Source organism: Coloeus monedula (assembly GCF_965178545.1).
Source record: "Coloeus monedula genome assembly, chromosome: 14".
In the NCBI taxonomy this organism is placed as follows: Eukaryota; Metazoa; Chordata; class Aves; order Passeriformes; family Corvidae; genus Coloeus; species Coloeus monedula.
In genome coordinates this window covers 12,180,768-12,201,487 of record NC_138794.1, presented here as the reverse complement: position 1 = coordinate 12,201,487, position 20,720 = coordinate 12,180,768, and the positions used below count along the sequence as shown (strand labels likewise).

General features: G+C 56.8%; 2 protein-coding genes across 3 annotated transcripts in view; one reads left to right on the top strand and one right to left on the bottom strand.

Moving 5' to 3' along the window:
* CORO2B (coronin 2B) overlaps positions 1-9,131 on the bottom strand; it is a 29,902-nt gene extending 20,771 nt beyond the window's left edge. Inside the window, exon 1 of the mRNA XM_082291030.1 lies at positions 9,013-9,131. Within this exon, the coding sequence (XP_082147156.1) occupies positions 9,013-9,027 (15 nt within the window). The 5' untranslated portion in view covers positions 9,028-9,131. The remainder of the gene's footprint in view (positions 1-9,012) is intronic.
* Positions 9,132-18,219: 9,088 nt separating this feature from the next.
* ITGA11 (integrin subunit alpha 11) overlaps positions 18,220-20,720 on the top strand; it is a gene marked incomplete at both ends in the record, with an annotated part of 40,166 nt that continues 37,665 nt past the window's right edge. For both annotated transcript variants that reach the window (XM_082291092.1, XM_082291091.1), the window contains one exon: positions 18,220-18,271. In XM_082291092.1, the coding sequence (XP_082147218.1) occupies positions 18,220-18,271 (52 nt within the window). The remainder of the gene's footprint in view (positions 18,272-20,720) is intronic.

Below are 20,720 nucleotides of genomic sequence, written 5' to 3'. Positions count from 1 at the left end.
ACAATCCCGGGAATTCCAGGGAAAACCCCCGCTCCCTTCCTGCTGTTCCCGAGGGCCTCGGTCCGACCCCCAGCAGGGAATTTTTGGTGGCTCCGAGCCCGTCTGCTCCTCCCAGGGTTGGGATAATTCCACGTGGCAGCTCAAGCTCTTCGAGAGGATGAGGTAATTCCATAAAAATCATGGATTTGTGGTAAGAAAAGGTGGGATTATGGCATATTGGGAAGGAATTGCTCCCTAGGAAAGCGGAGGAGGGGCTGGGCAGGAATTCCCAGAGCAGCTGTGGCTGCCCCTGGATCCCTGGAATGTTCCAGGTGAGGTTGGACGGGGCTTGGAGCAGCCTGGGATAGCGACGGAATCCATGGAATCCATGGAATGTGGGAAGTGGGACATCTCCGGCCTCGTTATTCCTTCAAATCCATCTGGGTTCGGTTGGGATTCAGGGAGGGGGCAGCTGGAAGAGTTTCCCTCACTTGGATTCGGAGCAGCCTGGGACAGCGGGAATGTCCCTGCCCATGGAATGCGATCGGCTTGGAGATGCCAGCCCGAAGCATTCCGGGATTTTCTGGTTATCCCAGCAATCCCGGTTCCTGCCGAGCTGCTCCCTTAGCAGGGATATCGGGAAGGGATTCCTGGCTGGGAGGGTGGGGAGGGGCTGGGCTGGAATTCCCGGAGCAGCCGTGGCTGCCCCTGGATCCCTGGAATGTCCAAGGATGGCTCGGAGCAGCCTGGGACAGCGGGAATGGATGGATGGGGTTTGGGAATGGATGGATGGATGGGGTTTGGGAAAAGCCACTTTTCCATATGGACAAGAAGAGGGAGGAGATATCCATGTTTTTCCAGCTTGGAAAGAGCAGGAGATTGGCCGCCCAAATATTCGGGATTCATTCCATGAACACAAAGCTGGATGAACATTCCCAGAGGTTCTCCCAGCCTGGAATTGCCTGGGATTTCTCTGAAGTTGGACTTTCCAAGGATTTCCACTTCCTAGAAATCCTGGGAATGGCCTCTCCTCTCCCCAAACCTTGGGAGAAAGCTCCAAGTGAGGGCGGACGGAGCTGAGCTCTTCCCAGGAATCCTCATCCCTCCCGACCCATGGAGCTGCTTCCCGAATTCCCACAGATATCATGGAATGCTTGGAAAGGGGCAGAAATCATCCCTGGCACCCTCAGGGAGCCGAGTTTGGATCCTTTTCCCTCCAGGAAAACTCCTGGAGGAGGAAATCCAAGCTTTCCCAGACCCCACGTGCCGGGAACAATCCCAAAATTCCCCCTCTGGAAGAAATTCCGGAAAGGAGCCCAGTTTTCCTCCCACTCTGTTTGCTGAGTCCTTCCCACCCCGGGAAGCTCTGGATGGAGCACAAAGAATTCCCAGCCCCCAGAGCTGCCCCGGGGCACCACCCCCGGGATTTTCCCTCCTCCAGCTCCTTGGAATTGCATTTCCTTGAGGAAAAAGAACATTCCAGGCTCTTTCCCAACTCGAGGGGGTTTTAGGGAATTCAGAGAGGCGGAAAAGTCACTTTTCCCATTGGAATGAGCGGAACCAAGCCAGGGGCTCATCCATGGGAATGATTTCACATCCCATGACAGATCCTTGAATCCGACGGGATTTTCCAGCCGGGATTTTCCAGCAGTTCGGAGCAGGATAAGCAGGGCGGGTCTATCCCAAGGAAAAGCCTCCTGTGGGAAGATCCCATCAATCCGACCTTTCCCAAAGTCAGCTTTTTGATCGGAAAAAGTGGGAAAAGCCACATTAAAGTGGGAATTCAAGGGATGGAATTGTCAGGGAAAACGAATCCCACGGAGAAAAAATTCCTTCAGGAGATGCTGGGTGAGAGAGAGGATCAAAAAATTGCAGGAAAACTCCACCGGGAGCAGAAACACTGGGATAACCTGGGAAAAATCCCTTCCCAAGCCCCAGCTTTGCACGGGACACGAACCAGGGGAATTTATTTATCCCGGGATTTTTCCAGAGCAGGGCCCAGCGCTCCAGGGAGCAGCTCTCCCTTTCCTCCTCCGAAATTCCAACTCTTCCTGGCAACCAGCACCCTGCGGTGCCGCATCCCACAGGAAGCTCCAGCGGCTCTGTTCCCATCCCGCCTCCTTCCAAACCGCAAGGATTTTTCTCGGGAACTTTCTCCCGGCCGGGGGTGAAACTTTTCCAGCAGAAGCGACGGAACAAGAAAGGCCAAATCCAGAAATAAAAGAGCAAGGAAAACAAACAGGATCCGGTCAATATTCCAGGCTGCACATTCCCGTTTCCCGGGAAGCGCCGGAGGAGCCTGAAGGTCACGGGATGGCCGGCTCGGGATGCGGGAGGCACCGACCCCCCCTTCCCAACCCTCGGGAATCCAAGCCTGGACAAGCCTTTCCTTGTGCTCCGGCTCCCGGGATGAGCGGAACCCTCCGGAGAAAGGCAAGGGAGCCTTGTTTTCCTTGTTTTCCTTGTTTTCCTTGTTTTCCTTGCTGTTATCCTTGTTTTCCTTGTTATTCCAGCGCAGAGCCAGGAGCTGCCGGAGCAGCGGCGGTGATGTCCCTCCCCTGCCCCGCGATGTGCCTCCAATGCTGCTTTTTTCCCAGGTTTTCCTTGGATGTCTCTGGAATCGGGGCTCTCCGCTCTTCCCACCAGAGTGGCCCAAGCGATTCCCTTTTCCAGAGGTCGGGGTGATCCCACCGGGAGCTGGGATCCCTCTGGATGAGCCGCCATGGAATGCTCATCCCTGATCAGTTTTTCCAGGCCTTTTGGATCATTTCTGTAATTCATTCCTTTCCCCCTCATTCCCGAGCGTTCCCTGGATTTGATCCACAGGGATTCTTTGGGATAACAGGTCAAATTCGGGGAGGAAAGGCACGGATCAAAAATGCTCCTCCAGCCACAGGAGCGCATTCCCAGCTCCCAGCAGAGACATTCGGGATGGGAGAGGCTGCGGATGGGAGATTCCCACCCTGGGCACGGCAGCTCATCCCGGGAATGTTCCCATCCCTCTCCGGGTCCCTTGGAATCCTCACCTGCCCTGCTCTGCTCCGGCGCCTCCGGATGCCCCGGGATGGACACGGAGCTCAGGGAATCGGGGCTGCTGCAGGAGCCTGGAAAAGAGGGAAACCCTTTGGATACGGGAGCTGCCGCCTGTCCCGATTTCCAACCGGGATCGACCCCGAACTGCGAAGTTACCAAAACCGGGGAACAGGGATCATGACCCAGAGCATGTTGGGATTCACTCCAGCCCCCAGCGGAATTCCAGGGGCTGGGCTCCACAAGGATCCACATCCGGCATCCCAGTGGTTCAGGTTTACCAACCGGCATCCATGGAAACCATGGAATTCTGGAATCCTGGAATGCTTTGGGTGGGAAGGGACCTTAAATCCCTTCCTATTCCATGGGCAGGGACACTTCCCACTATCCCAGGCTGCTCCGAGCCCCATCCAAGCTTTCCTTGGACATTCCAGGGATGTGGCTCAGCCTTTGAGGCCATTCCCATTCCCAAATCCAACCGGAATTAATTCCATGACAACGATCCCTGTCCCCACCCCGGTCCCCAGCAGCTTCCCGGGAATTTTGCTGGAGTGTGGCTCTTCCCAACATTTTGGGACAGGAGGATTTTTCCAGAAGGCCCAGTTTGCTGGGATTTGCACAGCAGGTGCTGCTGGGAGAAGCCACCATTCCCAGAGGGGAAATTCCAGGTGGGAATCCTGTCGGGATGGGGCTGAGCTGTGCGGAATTACGTTTCCTTGAGGGGAACGAATATTCCAGGCTTTCTCCCAGCTTGAGGGGGTTTTTGGGAAGTCAGAGAGGGGGAAAAGCCGCTTTTCCCATTGGAATGAGCGCGAGCGAGCCAGGGGCTCATCCATGGGAATGATTCCATATCCGTAGGGAGGGCAGGCACAGCTCCTGAAATTCCCGATCCTGAAATTCCTTGGCTTTTAGGTGAGCTTGGAGCAACCAGCTGGAAAACCTCATGGATGCAGGGATGGGGCTGGTACCATTCCCAGAATTCCCACATTTCCCATCAAACCGCATTTCCTGCAGCCACGCCCCAATCTGGGCTCAGATCCTGAGGGTTGATCCCTATTTATCCCGATTTATCCCGATTTTTCCACTCCAACAACACCTTGCCCGCTTCCAGCCTTTCCCTGGCACGGCCTCTTCCAGGAATTCCACTCCCAGAGCTTTTCCCGGCGCTGCCGGAGGCTCCCGGCCCCATTCCAGCCGGAGATCCGCAGCCTTTGCCAGCGGCTCTGCCATGAACAAAGGAGCGCGGGATTTCTGGGAGCGGCGCTTGGCACGGCTCCGGGAACTCTGGGATCTGTGGATTTGGGGGGCACCAGAGCAGCTGCCTCCATCCGGAGATTTCCCCCCCTCCCCTCCGCTGCCAGATTTAGGGAATGACTCGGGAGATAGGAATCCGGGATTGGGCTCCTCAGAGCTGCGGGATGAATGGGACTATTCATCATTGGATAAAATTCCATGGAAAGGAGCGGGAAGGGGGGGGGTGGGAATGAATGGGCCTGCCCGGCTGGGTGTGAGTTACAGATCCCGCCAGGCCCCATTAACGACCCCAATTAATTCCATTGAATCCCAATTAATTCCACGGAATCCCAATTAAAACTCATTAAAAAGCTGAGGGCCGGAGTTGCCTTGGATGAGGGGAATATTCCTTGGAACAGGGATCTTCCCTTTCCAGGCTCCAATGGCTCCACAGCCCCGTTTCCAACCCTCAGCGATCCCAAAGATTGGTGACCCCACCTGGGCTTTTCCCAGGCTTTATGGACAATTTGGGAATGAGGGAAGGGAAGGGAAGGGAAGGGAAGGGAAGGGAAGGGAAGGGAAGGGAAGGGAAGGGAAGGGAAGGGAAGGGAAGGGAAGGGAAGGGAAGGGAAGGGAAGGGAAGGTGCGGGAAGGGAAGGGAAGGGAAGGGAAGGGAAGGGAAGGGAAGGGAAGGGAAGGGAAGGGAAGGGAAGGGAAGGGAAGGGAAGGGAAGGGAAGGGAAGGGAAGGGAAGGGAAGGGAAGGGAAGGGAAGGGAAGGGATAATGAGGCAGGAAATTCCCACTTCCCACTTTCCATGGATTCTCTCAATCACTATCCCAGGTTGCTCCAGCCTGGCCTTGGACACTGCCAGGGATCCAGGGGCAGCCACAGCTTCTCTGGGAATTCCAGCCCAGCCAGGAATTCCTTCCCAATATCCATCTAAATCTCCCCTTTCCCAGTGGGAAGTCATTCCCTGGCGCCCATCCCTCCATCCCTTATCCCACATCCCTCTCCAGCTCTCCTGGAGCCCCTTTGGATATCTGGAATTCTCAAGGCCAGGCTGCTCCATCAAATCCATTTTTAGCATCCCCCCGGAGAAGCTTTCCCCCTGCATTCCCAGGAAATCAATCCATGTTCTCCAATTCCCAATTCCCTGCTACCACCGCGATTCCATCGAGCTTCCCATGGATTGATCCGGTATCAGCTTTTCCATGGATCAGCATTTGCTGCGGCCACTAAATCTGCCCTTCCAAGGCGGCAGAGGACACCGGGACTTCCCACCGGGAATATCCCGGCGTTCCGACCTCCCAGCTGTGGAGAACTTCCTTAGGGCAGCACTGGTTTGATCCCAATGGGGAATAGTCGGAATTTCCTCTCTGGAATTTGGGGTTGGCTCCATTTCCTTGCTGCTCCCAGGATGAGCCATTCCCGTTCCTTCAGCTCCATGATTTTGCCAGTTAAAGCCAGAGGAGCCGTGGGATCATTCCCACATGGAATCCTCCTTTCAACAGCGTTTTTCGGGGAAAATTCCACTCATTTCAAAGCCCCTTCCCAAAATTCCCACAGCCCCAGATCCCACTGATTTATTCTGGGATTTGGGAGCAGCCTCTGGAATGGAAGTTGGGAGAACCAATGGCTCCTGCCCCAACCCAAGGTTGAATTCTCTGGTCCCTCTCTGACCGCAGAATTCCCACTTAGACATTCCCACTTGGATATTCCCATTGGACATTCCCACTTGGACATTCCCAACAATCCCGGTACCATTTTCATGGCAAAAGGAATCTCTTTCCCCTCTTTCCGTTCCCCATCCTGACTCATCCCTTCTCCCTGAAATCCTGCTTCCATCAGCTTCCCGCACCTGCTGCTTCCCAGGGCACGGCAGAGTTATCCAGGATAATTCCATGGAGGAATTCTCAAAATTTGGGATGGTTTCCCTTCCCAAAGCACAGAGACCAAACTGGACTCCACAGCAGGGATGAATTATCCCAGATTCCTACAGATCTTCCCTGGGAAAAAAAGCTGGAGTGGCCATGCCATGGTATCCATGCCATGATTCCAGGGAATTTGGGCAGCTCCCAGAGCTCACTGCAGCATTTTGGGGGAGCAGATCCCAGGATCCATCCCAGAATTTGGGTGGCAGATCCCAGGATCCCTCCCAGAATTTGGGAGCAGATCCCAGGATCCCTCCCAGAATTCTGGGTGAGGCGTGGGCTCTCCCAGCATTCCCATGGATCCAGCTCCATCCTATTTTTAATTCCCTGTTCCCAAACTCCCCCAGGAGCGGGATCTGGGCCGAGCCGCGGCTCTGGCTGCTCCTTCCCGTGGGAAGGGAGGAGGTGGATTGGGACAGGGATGGATCCAGCAGATATTCCAGCCCCCCTCCAAGGCTTTTCCCAGCCCCCACATCCCGGGAAAAGCTCATGCCTCGGGATGCTTCTGCCTGGCTTTCGTTCCCTGCTCCCGATTTTCAGCTGGATTTTCCTCCAAGGATGAATTGCTCGGGAATATTTACAACGTTTGGAAAAGCCTATCCATGATTTGCAGCTCTGCCTGGGAAGCGGCCCCGGCGTGGGAGGAGAATCCCAAATGCCTGTCCCGGATAAGGCCAGGAGCTGGGGCAGGATGCAGATCCCGGAATTCCCTGGGGCTCCCCCTTTTCCTGCCTGGCTGTGGGAACAATTCCCATCCCCAAATCCCACCATTCCAACAGCTTTGGAGCAGCTTTTCCTGAGAAACTCCCGAGAGGCAAACACTTCCCAGAAAAGCCTCTCCTCTCCCCCAGCTCCTTGTGCCGCTTCCCTTTGCCCTCTCCACATCCTGGGAATGTCGGAGCACTGGGATCTGTGTCCCAGTTTTGCCTGGAAAAGCCCTGGAATCGATGCTGTGCCAGGTCAGGAATCTGCACTTGGAATTTCTTTGGATTTCATCAATCCAGGTTGCAGGAGATCAGATCCAGAGGGAGAGCTTGGATCTAACCAAGGGAATTTTGGGACAGAGGATGGAAAACTTTTCTGTTTGATTTCCCTGAAAATCAACTGGGAATTCCCATCCTGCTGCAGGGGCTTTCCCTGGGGCCTTTTTCCTGGATAAATCCATTCCTGCTCCAAAAAAGACCCTGGGAATGAGAGCTACAAATTCCCAGCCTGGCTTCCAACCACGCCCCTGGATATCTGAGAATTTGGGAATATTTCATCCCAATTGCAGTTTTTTATAACCCCAATCCCGGCCTGCTCATCCATCCCTCTCTGGAATTGCTGGGAACACACTTTTCCCAGGATGCTGGCACAGATTGGGAATTCTGGGAATACCCAACCCCCAAGGCAGCACTGGTCACATCCCACAAGTTTTTCCTTAAGGAAAAAGATGGGGAAAAGAGGGATTCTCCCTGATTTCCCTGGGAGCCACCAGCATGGGGTTATCTGGACATTCCCACATCCCATTCCAGGATCTGGAGATGGATCAGCTCCAGTCCCGTTGGCTCCCACTCCGAGTGCCCCAAGCCAGTCTTATTCCCAATATCCTGGCCTGTTCCAATCCCTGTCACATCCCAGGGCTTCCCGGGATCATCATTCCCAGATACCACTGAGGCCATTCCAGACCCTTCCCTGCTCCATGACCTTTCCCAAGGCTGCTTCCCTGCAATGTCTGGTGACCCCCAGAGCCGTGGCTATGCCACACCCTCGGGATAGGACAGGCTTGGAGCTCTCTGCTCCCAAATCCCACAGCTCCAGGGTCTGGAATCGCCCCCTTTGCTCCACGTCACCAAATCCAGCAGGATCCGGAGCCTCTGGATGGCTCCAGGGGCACAACCTCGGCCGCGGGATGGGAGAGCGGGATCAGCTCCGAGGGATCGCGGGATGGGAAGAGCACTGGAACAGGGATCTTCCATTTCCAGATTCCACCGGCTCCTTATCCCTGTTCCCAACCCCCAGCGATCCCAAAGGTTGGTGACCCCACCCAGGCTTTTCCCAGGTTTCCTTTTCCCAACCTTCCCTGCTCCACAGGAATCCGGGAGAGCCGTGCCGGGAATGCTCCCGGATGGATTTGGGGGCTCCGCACCCCCCGCGCCCCCTCCCACCGAGCTCCCCCCGTTCGGCTCCTTAATCCCAAATCTCCCCCGCGCCATTCCCGAGGTTTTCCAAGCCATTCCAGCCACCTGTGGAGGTCCGGGAAGCTGGAAAGCGACTCAGGGAGGGGTCCCGGAGGATGCTCGGTCCGGGGGATGAGGGATTTGGGGGATGCTCGGTCCGGGGGATGCTCGGTCCGGGGGATGAGGGATTTGGGGGATGCGCAGTTCGGGGGATGAGGGATTTGGGGGATGCGCGGTCCGGGGGATGAGGGATTTGGGGGATGCTCGGTCCGGGGGATGCGCGGTCCGGGGGATGAGGGATTTGGGGGATGCGCAGTTCGGGGGATGAGGGATTCGGGGGATGCGCGGTCCGGGGGATGAGGGATTTGGGGGATGCGCGGTCCGGGGGATGCGCGGTTCGGGGTCCCAGCGCCGCTCGATTTGGGGTCAGGGGGTCTCCACTCCCCCCCCGGGTGCTCCCCCCGCGCCGCCGCCCCCTCCAAGGGTTAAAACTGCAGCAGAGCTGCGGGGCCGGAGCGGCCGCGGCCGCGGGAGGGGCTCGGCCACGAGCAAATCCCGGGAATCGGGGAGAGGAAAAGCGGGAGAGGCTCGGCCGGGAGCGGGGAAGGGCTGGGGCGGGCCGGGCTGCGCGGCACCTGCGGCCGGGTGGGGGCGGCGGCGGCGGAGGGCAGGTCCTTACCTTGGGGACAGTCATGCGGCTGGCGCGGCGGCGGGCGGGCTGGAACCGGAGCAGCGGAAAAGAAGGAGAAGGAGAAGGAGGAGAAGGAGGAGAAGGAGGAGAAGGAGGAGAAGGAGGAGAAGGAGGAGAAGGAGAAGGAGAAGCAGAAGAGGAGGAGGAGAAGGAGGAGGAGGAGGCGGAGGAGAGGGAGGAGGAGGCCGGGCTGTGCCCGCTGGCGAGCGGGGAGCGCTGCCCGCAGCTCGGCCGGTGCTCGGCGCGGCGGGGCCGTGATGTCAGCCCCGCACCGCCCCCGGGGAGCGGCCCCGCGCGGGGGGGCCCGGCCCGGCCCGCGGCCTTAACCCTTTGCGAGCCCCGGGCCGCTCCCCCGGGCCGCTTTAACCCTTTGCGAGCCCCGGTTTGGTCCCGGTGCCGCTTTAACCCTTTGCAGCCCCGGTTCGGTCCCGGTGCCGCTTTAACCCTTTGCAGCCCGGGCCCGCAGCGCGGCCGGACGGGGAGGGCTCGGCTCTGCCGCCGGCAACGCCAGAAAGGAACGCGCGGTGCCGGCGATGATTCTCCGCTGTCGTGACATGTCCCGATAGCTCCCAGAAAATCCTGGAATGCGGAGCTGGGAAGGACCTTAAAGCCCATCCCACCCCACCCCTGCCACGGCAGCGCCGCTTCCACTGCCCCAGCGCCGGCCTCGGCCGCTTCCAGCGATCCAGGGGGACGGATATTCCACAGAAATCGATCTAATCCGCCGATATTCAGATATTCCTGTATATCCCAGCATCCAGAAGGATCCATCCGCACGGAAAAGGAGATGTTTTCCCCGTTTTTATTATCGACGGTGACGCCGGCAGGGCTGGCAGCTCCGTTCTCCAGGCCCAGCTGGAAGGGACACCCGGAGTCATTTAGGACGCCGATGTCCCCTCGTGTTCCCAAACAACCCAAAACCCAGGCCCCAAAGAGCTGCCAGCAAGGGAATAAATCCTGGGGAGTTGCATCCCGATTCCCGTCTCCCCACCAAGGAAATCCCGCTCCTGGTGGCACCGATTCCAAATCAATTCCAGGTAATTTAGGGAATTCTAATAGGAATGAAATCAATGGAGGCGCGCCCCTGGCACCCATCCCTGCATCACCTCCACGCCCCAAATCCAGGAATTTTCTCCCATACTGAAATATTCCCAGGATTGCAGATGAGGGAATAAATATTTAGGGGGGGAAAAAGAACTTTTGAGCTCCTTGTTTCCAGGGAATGAAACCAGGATACGGCCCAGGCCTGGAATTCTCCAGGATTAGGTGTTGTCCCAGTTAATTTTATTTCTTTCAAAGCCACTTCCAAAGGCATTCCCAGTTTTCCTGGAAGAAAAGCACTGCCCAGAAACCAAGGATTTCCTTTTCCTAAGGAGATTATTCAGCCAAGAACCCGATGGAAGATGAGTTTTATTCCAGGGTCACGCTTCCCTGTAAAAAATCAAGGGATCTGAGAATGAGGGGAATAAAAATCCCAGATATTCCATGAAAATCGACTGTTTTTAAGGATAAACCACGTGGGCTGGGCTGGAAAATGTGGGAAAGGTTAATGCAATTAACGGGAATTAATGACATCAGCCAAGCTCTAAATCCCGGCCCACCCAGCTGTGACCTTCTCCTGAAAAAAACCCCTTTTCCCGGGATCTGGGCTGGATCAGCAGGATCCGTGTGGAACGAGAGGATGCCTGGAATGAAGCAGAGCTCAGGACAGGGAATATCCAGGCCTGGATAAGTTGGAAGAGGAGAATCCCAGTTTTTCCAAAGCCTTGGAGGATCTCCGTGTGCCGGCTGCCTCATTCCAGAGGTGGAAGCAGCAGCGCCCGGAGCCTCCTGGAGCCGCTGGAATCAATTAGCCCCAATTAACTTGGAAAAACTCGCTGGGAGCTGAACTGGGAGAGCTGGAAAAGGTAGGGATGGGATGGGAAAGCTGTAGGAAGGTGCCTGGAGCTGGGAGGATCCCGAGAATCTGGCGCTGCTGATGGCTGGATCCGGATTTTCCATGCTGTGGTAAATCCCAGCATCTCCCAAATCCCAAGTGCGGCTCAGGAGGAGCCTGGAAATGCTGGGAAAGGGGCTGGGAGTGGGGAAAGCTGGGGGAGCCCCTCATCCAAAAGCAGGAATGCTGGGGGCTCAGCTCTGGATGGGGTGGGAATTTTGGGGAATTTTTGGGAATTTGCAGCACTGCTGGTCCTGCCAAACATGGGATAATTCCCTTCCCTGAGGGAATTCCTCAAAAAATTCTGGCTCCACCAGGACAGCCCAGCAATCCCGAAGCCCGGCTTTGGGAAGACTGGGGAGGATTTGATTCCGTTTGGGATCCAAACGAAGGCAGTGACAGATCCCAGGGATTTTGTGCCTTGGGTTCAGCTTGGAATCTTTGCTGGGATCCCAACTGGATTTGCTTTCCTGGAGAGAGCTTTGTTGGAGACCTGCACGGAGAACATCCATGATCCCGCTGCAGATCCCAGCAAATGGGATGCTCCGCACCCGGAAAGAGTTCCCAGAGTTCCGATCTCCTGCTGGCACCGGGATCCGGGAGCTGTGTCCCGGCCTCCTCCAGCTGGAGCTGCTTCTCCATCCCTGAATTCCAAGCAGCACCCCTGCATCCCTCTCAGCATCAGAGATCCCAGAATTCCCAGCAGCATCCCTGAATTCCCAGCAGCATCCCTGCATCCCTCACAGCATCAGAGATCCCAGAATTCCCAGCAGCATCCCTGAATTCCCAGCAGCATCCCTGCATCCCTCACAGCATCAGAGATCCCGGAATTCCCAGCAGCACCAGAGGTCTGGATTGGTCCGTGTGCCCTCTGGAATGTGTCTCCCACAGCCCAGGACGATCCCCATGGGAAGGCCGGCGGGAATGCTCCAGCGGGACTGGATCCCGGCTGCCCCATTCCCAGGCAATCCCATTCCCAGGCTGCCCCACTCCCAGAGCTGTGGAGCAGAGTCCCGGCTGCCAGGAGTGGGAATTCCCCACCCGCGGCGTGTCCCAGGATATGGGAAGAGCGGATCCCGCTGGATGCGGCCTCGTGGAGCGGAGAATCCTTGGAGCGGAGAATTCCTGGAGGCGGCAGCAGCTCGGGCTCCCTCTCCTGGCGCTGCCGGGAGGGAATCGCTGCGGAAATCCTTGGGAATGGGAATGTGACGGGAGCGCGCGCGTGGCACGAGGAGAGCGCGCATCCCTTGGGGTGAGTGGAATTCCATGGAAATTCAGGATCAGGGATTTGAGCCGGGATAAGGAACAAAACCATTCCCAAAATCCGCTTTGGGGGTTCCCGTTCTCCCCCCCATCACCGCATGGACAATTTTCCATCCTTCCTCATCCCATCCCTGCGCTTATCCCGGAATTTCCTTTCCTGGCGCTGCCGGGCTGGATGCGAGCAATTAAATCATAGGGGAAATTGGAGCCTGGGAATGCGGGAAGAGCGGAGCGGCCGCGTCCAGGGATTGGGATCAGCACCGGACTTCACCCGGCTCAGGGAAATCTCCTGGGAAAAATCTCATCCAGCCCATCCCAAATCCAAGGATGGAGAGGCTTCCTCAGCTCCCTCCTCATTCCTTGGCTTCCCGAGCTCCAAGAATGAGCTTAACGCTTCCTTGGATGAAAATCTTGGGAAGACCCAACCCACAGCACCGGGATGGGCTCGGGGACAAGGGAGAAGCCTCTGGGACACGGAATTCCTGGAAAATCCTGGAGCTGGGATGCAGGGCCAGGATGGATTCGCTCCAGGGATGCAGCTCCAGCCCCAAATCTCCGGCTCCAGGGGTGTCCAGATGGATGGGAGATGGAAAGTGGCTGGAAGATGGGAATGCTCCAGGTTTGGGAATGACTGGGATCTGTCAGCACCGGAGCGCTGCAGGGACTGACCGTGACCCACCCAGCCATCGGATGTGGTGATCCCAATCTTTCCGTTGGACATGGTGATCCCAATCTTTCCATGACACAGAGTTTTCCCAATCTTTCCATGGGACACGGTTGTCCCAGTCTTTCTCTCAGACACAATCCCAATCTTTCCACTGGACGTGGTGATCCCAATCTTTCGTGGAGTTCCCGTAGCCCCCATGATCCCAATCCCCAGGGACAGGTGGGACCATTCCAGGTGCTCCAGGTTTTCCTCAGCACCAGCATTCCCTCTGAAATTACGGATGGTCGATCCTCCTTGGCAAAACCTGATCCTTAGGGAAAACCCCCGGAGCTGCCACCGTGGCCCATCCAGGGATTCCAGTTCCGGGACATTCCCGTTGCTGCCGGAGCCGCGTGGCCAAATTCGGCACATCCCTGGCTCTGCCCACAATTGCAGAGGAACGGGAATGCCATGGATACAGCACCCGGAGTGTCCTGGAATATCCCGGAGCCGCCGCAGCTGCCAATTACCGGGAGCGGCATGTTTGGATTCCAGAGCGGATAATTTATGGAGAAGTCAGGGCCGGGCGTTCATCCCTTTGGATGAAAGCTCCTCTGGAATAACAATACCTGGCGCCGGGAGCGCACGGACAACCTGAATCCCGGCATTGAAAGGGAGAAGATTCCATTTCCAACTGCCGGCAGCGGGAACAAACAGCTCCGTCTGCTGCCGCTTCCCTCCGCCACCGGCATCTGCTTCCCATTATCCCTGGAAAAGATCCCGCTTTTCGCAGGGAGGGGAATTCGGAGCCACTTTTACTCATTCCGAGTATGAAGTGAATGTGGAGCACATTCCGGCGGGAGAAGGGATCGGGATGAGGCAGCTCCTCCCGGTGGGAAAGCACTTCCAAAGGCTCGGGGGAGGGAGCTGGGAGCTGAAATTCCCAAGTGCTGCTGCCCTCGGCTTCCAATCCCCAGGTGACCACCAGGATTGGGAATCCCTGGGAATGGAATCTGTGGATCAGGGGGAGAAGCTTTTCCCAGTGGAAAATCACTTCCAAAGGCCCAGGAAATGGAAGTGGGAGCTGAAATTCCCATCTCCAAGTGGTGTCTTGGCTTCCAATCCCCAGGAGACCACCAGGATTTGGGATGCCTGGGAAGTGGGGATTTGGGGGAAAAGCTCTTCCCAATGGGAAAACGCTTCCAAAGGCTTGAGAGAGATGGGAACTGAAACTCCCATCTCCGAGGCTTCCAATCCCCAGGTGAGCACCAGGATTGGGGATCCCTGGGAATGGGACGTGGATGAAGTGTGGATTCCACAGGATGGGAAAAACTTGGGAGAGGATGAGGGGGAAGGGAGCAAGGCAAGAGATCCAGGGAAGAGACCAGGCTGGCTGAGGCTTGGAACAGCCTGGAATGGTGGGAATTGTCCCTGCCCATGGAATGGGATGGGTTTAAGGTCCCTTCCCACCAAAGCATTCCAGGATTCCATAAGTTTTGGTGCCTATCCCAGCTTCCTTCTTTTCTGCCCATCCGGATTTATTGTGAAGTGGGAAAGCCGAGGGATGGCAGAGGAGGAACCTGTGGGATCCTGGGAAAGCCAGGCAGGAGAGATTTAAATGAGGGATAAATGGGAAAATCCAAGGTGGTTACAGCATTCCCATGGGATGCAGGTGGGCCGAGGTGGGAATCTCCCCATGGGGGTGGCTCTGCTCCATCGCCATTCCCCAAATCCAACATTTTCCCAGAATTCTCCCAACATCCTCCACGGACTCGGAGTTATGGCGATGCCTGGATTTCTCCTGCCGAATTCCTCTCTCTTTCCAATGCTGATGGATAAAGCTCAAGGATTTGAGGGAAAAGTGGGACGGATTTTGGGATAAAACCCTGCGGCAACATCCAGGGTTACAGGGGACGTTCCCAACCCAAGCATTTGGATCCCATGGGCTCCCTGAGCTGTGGGAGCTTCCAGGAAATTCCCAGAGTTTTCCCATCCCATCATTAATCTCCCATAGGGAGCAGCGGCCAGTGGAACGGGAATGAGGGCAGGAATCTGGCAGGAATCCCACCTGAGCCTCTGGAATTGCACTGGAAGCTCGTTCCCCATCCCTCCTTGGCCTGGCTCCGGGATGGATCCAGAATTCCATGGAAACAGAGCCTGGATTTACGGCTGCCCCATTCCCGTCTGCCGCGGGAAAGCTGAGTTTGGAAACTGCGGGATCCGGTGGCAGCTCGGAAAACAGTGGGAGTCGGGCATGGAAAAGGGCTCCTGGCAGGAATCCCAGGCTGCGGGAAGCCAGCCCAGGGAATTGAAGGAGCGTTTTCCATGCCTGGACTCTGATGTTTGATGGATGAGCTCGGACTTGGCTCCAACGGGAATTTTAAAGGGGAATCCGACACCTCTGGCCTGGCTGCTCCTTCTCCCCTCGCTCCAGGAGCATTCCCAAATTTCCGTGGGGTGACGGAGCAGGGACAGAGGCACCAGGTGGCCTCCGTGTCTCCCTGCGAGCCAAGGATTCCCACGATTCCCAGGAGTGGGAGCAGGGATTGGAAAGGGCCCCTGGAGGAGCAGCTGGTGGGAGACCCCCAGAGCCCCTCATCCCTGCCAGTATTCCCAAAATTTGGACCCCCTGTCTGCCAGAAGCCATCCCAGAATTCTGGGGGCAGATTCCAAGATCCATCCCAGAATTTTGGGAGCTGATCCCAGAACTCGCTGAAGATTTGCGGGGGGTGGCTGAATTTGGGATCCATCCCAGAATTTTGGGAGGATAATCCCAGGATCCATCCCCGAATTTTGGCAGCAGATCCCAGAACTCATCCCAGAATTTTGGGCCAGATCCCAAGATCCATCTCAGAATTCCAAGAGCAGATCCCAAGATCCATCCCAACATTTTGGGAAGCAGAACCCAGGATCCATCCCAGGGGTTCCCCCGGGCCCCTCCTCCCCAGCCGCTCCCCCCCTATCCCTTTCCCAGGAATCTTTTGGGATCATCCCCGTTTTTGGGGCCCCTTTGGAGCTGCAGCTGTGGCTGCATATGCAAATGAGCTCATTAAACTGCCAGTGCTAATTAGGAGCCATTAATTAAAGGGGTCGGAGGTGGGCCCAGGTGCTCCAGGGATTTGGGGCATCCCACAGATCCTCCGGAGCAGGAATTTAGCTGGAAAAGCTCCGAATTTTTCTGCATCAGGGGAAAGTCAATCCAGGCTGATCCATGGAGAATTCCAGGTGGGATTCTGGGGATGTTTGTCCCACTGGTGGCACCTGTGGTGTCACGTGAGGGAGTGAATTCCATGGAAAACTCATCCCGAAATTCCTTGTGTTCAATGAGTTTTCCTTTAAGAGCTGCCAGTGTGGGAGAGGCTGGAATTCTGATTCCAGCTTTTTTTTTGGACCAATTCTCCAGAGCTCTGAGCTCAGCAGAGCCGCTGGATCGGGAATGAGGGATCCACATGCTCCGGCTTGGAGCTGCTCCCTGGTATCCAGAGGGACAAATCCCAATCCCAAATCCAGGTCTGGGGTGGGTTTTGGTGTTCCTGAGCATCCATCCTTCCCTGGAAAGTTGGAAAAGCCCCCTGGGAGCAGCATCCAGACCGGGATAAAATCCCTGCACTCCCCCTCGGCTCTTCCTGTGCTGAAATCTGGGAATTCGGGAATTGTTGTCATTCCTGCCCTGTGTTTACATTCCTGGTTTCCAGCCTCGCTCTTCCCAAACTCCCGAGGCAGCTGCATCCAAGGCCGGACGCCTCCCAAAGGTCAGGATCAAGGAGCTGCCGTGGGAGCAGCTGGAGCCTGGAAAAACCGAGCCTGGACACGGGAAAACTTCCTGGGAACGGATCCCAAAATGTCGGGAAGGAAGGCCGGGAAGGGGTGAGGTGGAAGCACAAAATCCTGTGGGATTTGGAGGAGCTGGCCTTGGGATCCAGGGATTTGTGGGTGCCATTCCTGCCCATGGAGAGGGATTGGAATGGGATGAGCTCCCAGCCCAAAGCATTCCATGATTCCATGACTAATTCCCGTTATCCGTAGGTTTTTCCAGGCAATCAGGGGCTTTTCCTGGATCCAGGGCTCAGCCACGCTCCAGCTGGGAGGGCACGGCCAGAGCAGCCTCCTCCTTATCCAGGGTTTTTCAGGAGTCATCCAAGGATTTTCATTTGGGGAAGACACGGGATCTTCCCTTTGGGAATGGCTTATGTAATTCCCAGATCCGCATCCAGCTGAACTCGCTCCCTGGGATGAAACATTCCCAGTTTTCCCTCCCACTCTGCCAGATTTTCACCCCCCTCTCTCTGAGATTTTTCCCTTTTTTCCCAATCTTTCCCCCCTTCTTTTCCCAGTTTTTCCCCCTTTTTTTCCCCACTTTTCCCCCCAAATTCCACCCCCCCCCCCCCTCAGTTTTTCCCCTCTCTCTCCCAGGTTTTCCCCCTTGTTTCCCAGCAGAGGTGGCACCTGGGCAGGGGTGACATCGGGCGGGGGGTGACACCCAAAGAGAGGTGGCACCCAAAGGGAGGTGACACCCAAAGAGAGGTGACACCCAAAGAGAGGTGGCACCCAAAGGGAGGTGGCACCCAAAGGGAGGTGGCAGCCACATGGAGGTGGCAGCCACATGGAGGTGGCACCCAAGTGGAGATGGCACCAGATCAGCGGTGACACCCAGAGGAGGTGGCACCTGGGCAGGGGTGACATCGAGCTGGGGGTGACAGCCAAGCAGAGGTGGCACCCAGAGGAGGTGACACCTGGCTGGGAGTGGCATCCGAGTGGAGATGGCACTGCAGGGAGGTGGCACCCGGGAAGTGGTGGCACCCAAAGAGAGGTGACACCGAGCTGGGGGTGGCAGCCACATGGAGGTGACACCTGGGCAGCGGTGACACCCAGCAGAGGTGGCCCCGAGCTGGGGGCGGCACCATCCCGGTGGAGGTGCCAGTCCCGGCGGTGCCACCAGTGTCCCCTTGAAGGCAGCCCCACCAAGGTGTGATCCCACCGGGAGAGGCCCAGCATTCCAGGCCGCAATTCCCAGCTGGAAGCCGCTCCCTGAAGGGTGGCACGGCCCTGGCAAAGGCGTCCCCATTCCCAGCCTTTCCTGCGGGACCTCATGCCAGCATTCCCGGTCGCAATTCCCGGCTGGAAGCCGCTCCCTAAAGGGTGCCGCGGCCGGAGGAGGCTGTTCCCATTCCCAATCTTTCCCGCTGTCCCTCCTCCCAGTTTCCCTCGTCCCTCCCACTCCCTCCCAATGCTCGCCCGCTGTCAGGGAGCCGGGAAAAGCTTGGGATAAGGGAAGGGATTTGGGATAGGAGCTGCCAGTCCTGCCTCCCGCCGATGCTCGGGAGCGGGCATTGGGGCAGCCGGCGATTCCATGGCCTTTCCCAGCGGGATTCTCCTGGCCTGTTCCCTCTGCCTCCTGCCCGGTGAGTGCCCAGCCCGATCCCCAAAAAGCGGGAATCGCTTGGAAAAGCCCATGGAGAAACCTTAATGCGGCTCTTTGGAAAAGTTTTGCCGGGAGCGGGAGGGAGCTGGGAAAGGATGGAGATCTTGGATGGGATTCCCGGCATCGGGATTTTCCCGAAGGATCCGATGTTGAGGGGGGGAAAGAACCACCCCCCCACCCCCCCCAAAATGAAATCCCCTTTTCCCTAAATCCAGCTTTTCTGAGGTTTGTCCCGTTGGAAAAATGGGAATGCTCGGGGTTAAAGGAGTTAGGAGCGGCTTTAGGCGGAGTTTAATTCCAGGAGCTGAGCCTGCGGCTTTTCCCCTTCTGCTCCGGGGGGGCTGGGATGGATTTTTAGGATTTTTCCCGGCTCGCTCGGGCTTTTCCTTGGAAAACGAGCCTCCCCAGCAGCGCTCATTCCCGTTTCAATCCCAGCTGGAATCCACCCGCGCTGGGAGCCACCAAGGGGGGGGGGGGGGGGACCGGGAAAAAAAAACGGGGAAAAAGAGCTTTTCCCCAGCCGCGGCAGCGCGGCCGCCGGCTCGCGCCTGCTCCAGCTGCAAACATTCCCAAACTTCCTGCTGGAAAAGGCGCCAGGACGGTTGGGGTTTTTCTGGCCGCTTTTAGGGAATTTTTTCCCTTTCTGCTGGGGGATCCTTTCAAGGGAGCCGCGGCCGAGCTGCTTTTCCTGGGATAATTGGGAACATGTGTGCCGGGATGGAGGGATTGGGGCTGCCGGCGTGGCCGCGGCTCTGGAATAGGATGCTGGAAAAATCCCGGGAGCCGGCGGAGCCCCGGGGAATTCCCCCATGGACGCGCTGCTGGTCCGTAATGGGGGGATTGTGGCAGGGGGATTTGGGAATGTGGCGGGATTTGGGAATGTGGCACAGCGGGAATTGGGATGGGTGGGATGATCCCTGCGAGGGGTCTGTCCGTGGATGGTTCTGTCCGTGGGGATTCTCATTCCCAAGAGTTTCTGACCTTGGATATTTCTGTATCCAGGCATTTCCAGCCTCGGGGGCTTCCATCCATGGATGGTTTTGTCCGTGGATGTTTTTATCCCCAGGGATTTCCATTCCCATTCCCAAACGGTTCTGGCCCTGGAAGTTTCTGTATCCCAGGATTTGTGTCCCCAGGGATTTCCATCCATGGATATTTCTATCCACGGGAATTTCCATTCCCATTCCCGACTGTTTCTGCCTCTGGAAGTTTCTGTCCCTGGATATTTCTGCCCACGGTGCTTCCTGTAGCCAAGATTTTCTGCCCCTGGAAGTTTCTGTATCCCGGGATTTGTGTCCACAGGGATTTCCATCCATGGGGGTTTCTATCCATGGATATTTCTGTCCATGGATGTTCCCACAGGGATTTCCATCCTCGAGAGTTTCTATCCATGGATGTTTCTGCCCCCGGATATTTTATCCACAAGGATCCCCATTCCCATTCCCAAACATTTTTGCCCCTGGAAGTTTCTGTATCCCGGGATTTATGCCCACAGGGATTCCCATCCTCGAGGCTTTCTATCCGTGGATGTTTCCATCCCTGGATATTTCTCCCCATTTCCATTTGGAATTTCCATTCCCATCCTGAAGTGTTTCTGCCCCTGGAATTTCCTGTATCCAGAGGTTTCTGCCCACGGGATTTGGTGCCCACAGGCATTTCCATTCCCGGCAGTTTCTGCCCCTGGATCTTTCTCCCCATGGGAATTTCCATTCCCATCCCGGAGCATTTCTGCCCCTGGATCTTCCTGCCCAGGCTGCTTCCCGGGGTATCCAGGTTTCCCGGGGTATCCAGGTTTCCCGGGGTATCCAGGTTTCCCGGTATCCAGGGATTTCTGCCCCCAGGGCTTTGTGCCTCTGGGGTGTCCGGAATGAGCCGTATCCCGGTGGGAAGGGTTCCCATTCCCGGCACTCCGCAGTGCCTCCGGACCGGGACGTGTTCAGCTCCTGGTGGATTCCTTTTTCCTGCTGTTTTCCATCTGGATCCCAGCAATTTGCAGATGTTTGGGATCTCCCAGATCTCCGGGATGAGCTCAGGGTGTTGGGATGGGATGTGAATCCATGGGAAGATCTCTCTGCTCCCTGTCCTGGCTGCTTTTCCCAAGGAAATCCCGCTCCTGGCTCTCTCCATAGCCCCGGGAGAAGCTCCAGGGCTCTGTTCCTGCTTTTCCATTGTCGCACGGGCTGGGAATTCCGTGGTGTCCCTTGCGATTGTTCCCTTCCAGTGACATTCCCAGCACGAATCCCATCCCGGGATGTTCCAAGGTATCCCGAAATTTCGGAGCAGCTCCAAGACTCTGGAGCCAAAGTGGGAGAGCCCATCCAAGGAATTCTGAGCCTCTCTTGTCCATCAACATTTCCCATGGGAATGGGTGGCCCTGGGATCACCGACGTTTCCCAGGAAATCTGGGAATTCCAGGGGGATGCGCTGAG